Genomic DNA, 4,068 nt, shown 5'->3' on the forward strand with positions numbered 1-4,068 from the left:
GCTTATCCTTCATGTACACAATAGAATTTTGAAATGCTTGGCATCATCTTCAGCTCTTCAACTAACTAAATATTGACAATAAATTTTAATGACTTTTTAATTAATTTTGAGGAGAAAATTTGCTGTTCAACTTTTATGACAGCAACCTTTTGGCACATTAGATTATTAATTTTATTTCACCAAAATTGTGGTAGATTTCTTAAAATACGTGGTGGTTGTGGTAAAAGTGAAAAATTACCCAAAATTTGGTTTTTATATTTGATGCAGTACCAAATTTTACTAAAGAAATAAAGCTAATTGCTACAGGTCTGAAAATTCTTTAAAATTTATAACTAGTATAAGAAAAAATATATTTATGCATAAATTTATTTTATTTGCAGAATCCATAAATGTTTGTTTACACGTTTTTAGTTAAAGTTATTATGAAAGAGCACGCACTTTTGACGATACTATTGTGCTTATCGTAACTATACGTTAAAAAGTTTTGACTATTATTTTTTATGATTTAATTTTAATTATTTTTCATAAAAATATAGTTCGTTTTTTAATAAAAACCAAACCAAGTGTCAAATTTTGCACAAACATTTAGGGTGGTATTATCACTTGCGAAGCGAATGATTTTGGCGAAGCGAACGGTTTGGAGAAGCGAATTAAAAGGAAGAGAAGGTATTAAAAGTATTCGCGATGCAACGAACTTGCACAAGCTGGTAAAAGAGAACACTCTTAATGTATATTTAAGTTGCGTCCGCCAATCCATTCGCTTCGCCAAACCGTTCGCTTCGCCAAATTCATTCGCTTCGCAAGTGACAATACCGCCCTTAATCAAGTTTCATCCAAATTTCTCACGTTTTATTCTGTGATTTTAGAGAATTTTGAATATGCTATAAAACTGCCCAAATTAATTCTGGTTTAATAAAGTCAAGTCTGAAGTACCTACAAAATACCGTTGATTTTTGGCAATTTTTTATTTTTGTATGGAAGCAAATGAGTGACATCGTCAACAAAAAGGTGCACAAAATCAACAGTATTTTGTAGCCTCTGTAAATTTGCACTACAATTGAATTGATTGGCATCCCTAGTGTACATACATACATATGGTATATGGGGTGTGGATCCCTTTTCCCTAGCAGTAAACCTTTTATTGTGCGCAACAATGATGTTTTCAAATAAGGCAGATCGGAATACATATGCGCTCTCTGGGAAGACAATACCTGTAATTATCGTACCATGGGGAATGCCCTTAAGCGCATCAAAATGAATTTAATAAAGGAGCTTGAAAGTGTTGACCATTGTGGAAGCGCCAAACCAAATAACTGACACTGTGTCTTACCGAGAAAATAAGGATTGACTTTATGACCATTTCAGAAAAGTGAAATGGGCATATTGTCAATATCGTTCGCATTGTTTCCATTTGAAATTGGACATTGTGGCCATTTCAAACTGGCATAATGCCCATTCAAGTGGTCGTAATGTCAATTGACCTTATGGGGACGCGCCTTATGCCACCACACCGTCGATGTCGATACAAAAAATATCGGTGAATGTACTGAATACATCCATATGAATTTTTTCACTTCCTCCCCTCGCTTTGCTGTAATGGTCTTCAATTTATGATATTAACTCAACACTCTAGCGTGCCGCTTTTGGGCAACCACCCCACCAAACGTAGTAATATTCAAAATATGTACCTAATAGCATATGATACCACGATGCATGATGTGTTGTCTCATTTTATATTTTGCGTAGCTACTTTTTTAATTTGTTTAGTAAGAATAAGTTCTATTTTAGTTCAGTAGTCCCGTTTTTTATTTTTATTCCATATTGTTTAAAATATTTTTTTTGTTTTTTTGTTTTAAACACCCTTAGGCTTGGCGAATTGGAATACCCCAAACATACCAGCGATTAAGACGGAACCAAGAGGTAAGTATTCATTTATTCGAATTTTTAATGCATGCTTACACAAAGATGATTTACTTCCCTCACGCAGAAGCATCGCCGCAACATTTGTATCGGGCGCCCTCCGAGATGACTCCATCTCCGCAACCGTTATCGCCGTCGAATAACTACAATCTTCCAAATACGCCCTCACCCTACAGCATGGCTATGGGCGGCAATACACCACTGATGTCACCTAACCATCAGTACCTAGGAGGTGCGGGGGGAGGAGGAGGTGTCCCGACAAACGCAGATCCAAGTCCGACCCCACTGGAGGTGCACAATGAATATAACGCTTATGGAGGCGGCCAACAGCAGCAGCAGCATGCGCAACAACAGCCTCACCTTGCGCGACACTATGTGCGTCAGCATCAAATGCCATCACAGCATGAGTCACCACACCAACAACCGCATCTGCATCTTCAGCATCAACAGCAGCAGCAACAACAGCAACACCAGCAACACCATCAGCAGTTTCATGGCATGCTCTATGCAAACAATGATGTGGACAATTGGGAGGAGAAGTTTGCCAACGTGCTGGCGAATGTCAGCCACACCACTGCGGCAGCAATGAACAATCTCAACAGCAACAACAACAATCAGTTCAATATGCAAGGCTTCATGGCGGCTACAGCGGCAGGCGTAACAGGTGTGACGCAGCATGCGCAATGGAATTTTCCTCCCAATCATGTGGTGAGTGTGGCAATGCAAATGTTGGCTCAAGAAACAAAAACAACAACAAATGTATGAATTAATTTTAATAATTTTCGATCACTACAGGAAGCACAACAACTGCAGCAGCAGCAACAGCAACACCATCACCAGCAGCAATTACAGGCACAACAACAACAGCAGCAGCCTAATAACGACGCCACTATGGCGGACGTGATAAGAGGCGGCACCGGTGGCGATGTAAACAACGCTAATATCGATGAAGGAGGTGCCGAACAGGGTCCGACGATAAGCACACTGTTGAACTTTGATAGCGAGCAGCTGGTGCACATCAACTCAGAGGAACAACAAATGCTACGACTTACCTCGGATGAATTGCGGCTCTCAAATCTCTCCATATCGTCATAACACTGCTGAAGAGATGGAAGATTTGGCTAAAAGCTATACTTGTGTACTTTTTTATAAGCCGCAAAGCCATATCAAGGCAATGTGTTGCGAGAGGCAAGAGATATATTTTTTTAAATTCAGATGAATGAAAAAACCTATGTGTGTATGTGCATATGTACATATGTATGTATATACCATAACCCAGTGGGAATTAGGAGCACGTAATAATACCTTATTAGCAACTTACTCTTCACCTGGCAGTCATTACCATTTCCCTGCCGAACGTCCCTTACTTTTACAAAGGCATGGCCGCCTTATGTAAGTAGGAATTTAGAATGTACATTTGGTATCAGACATACTTCTGAGCCGCTTTACAAAGTAAGTTACTAGTAATGCAGAGCAGTCGCTCGGAGTAGTTCGGTGCTTGGAAATAACTTCGGCTGCACGTTATTTTGCAACTGACAACGTAATGTGTCGCCGGAGGTGTTCATTTTGTGCTTTACTAGTAGATTACGCTGGTCATGATGACAATTTTGGTACTAAAAACTGAAAGAAAACATGGCTTACCTCGTAAGGTGCTTACCTATTTTCCCAGTGGGAATTCAATCATGTGTATATTATACAAGCCAGCACCTTACACAAGCACTCATTTCCAAACAAAAAGAATCTTGAAAAAATTGAAATCGGAAGATTTGAATTATAAAAAAACGATTCTACTGAATTGTAATTTTATTGTAAAATTAAAATTCTTTGTTAGTTTTCATAACAATTTAGAAATTTTGCCTAAGCCTTTATTGCAATGTTGTAAATTATGTAAATGTTAGTGTCTTCTTAGTCTTTGATTTGCGCTTTAAGTTAGGTTTTTATTAAATTTTAATTCGAAAATAAAATATTGAATTTTTATTGTTGGTGGCCTACTTTTTCCTAGTGGGTTCACCTTAAATTTATCTTTGAAGCAATGCTGCTTCGCTGGAGTTACATTAGTTGGCCATGTTGAAAAATTCCTCAAGTAGATTCTCGTTTTCATTTCACTCCACCCCTCGCTAATAAACATGAATAGAAACTAGAAAAAAT

General features: G+C 38.1%; 1 protein-coding gene across 1 annotated transcript in view; it reads left to right on the forward strand.

Moving 5' to 3' along the window:
* LOC118750688 (G-box-binding factor-like) overlaps positions 1-3,015 on the forward strand; it is a 34,293-nt gene extending 31,278 nt beyond the window's left edge. The window contains exons 2-4 of the mRNA XM_036485419.1: positions 1,867-1,920; positions 1,988-2,628; positions 2,716-3,015. Of these exons, the coding sequence (XP_036341312.1) occupies positions 1,867-1,920; positions 1,988-2,628; positions 2,716-3,015 (995 nt within the window). The remainder of the gene's footprint in view (positions 1-1,866; positions 1,921-1,987; positions 2,629-2,715) is intronic.
* Positions 3,016-4,068: the final 1,053 nt, after the last annotated feature.

The sequence above is a fragment of the Rhagoletis pomonella genome, unplaced genomic scaffold (genome assembly GCF_013731165.1).
Source record: "Rhagoletis pomonella isolate Grant_MI unplaced genomic scaffold, Rhpom_1.0 Rhpom_scaffold_00360, whole genome shotgun sequence".
Lineage (NCBI taxonomy): Eukaryota > Metazoa > Arthropoda > Insecta > Diptera > Tephritidae > Rhagoletis > Rhagoletis pomonella.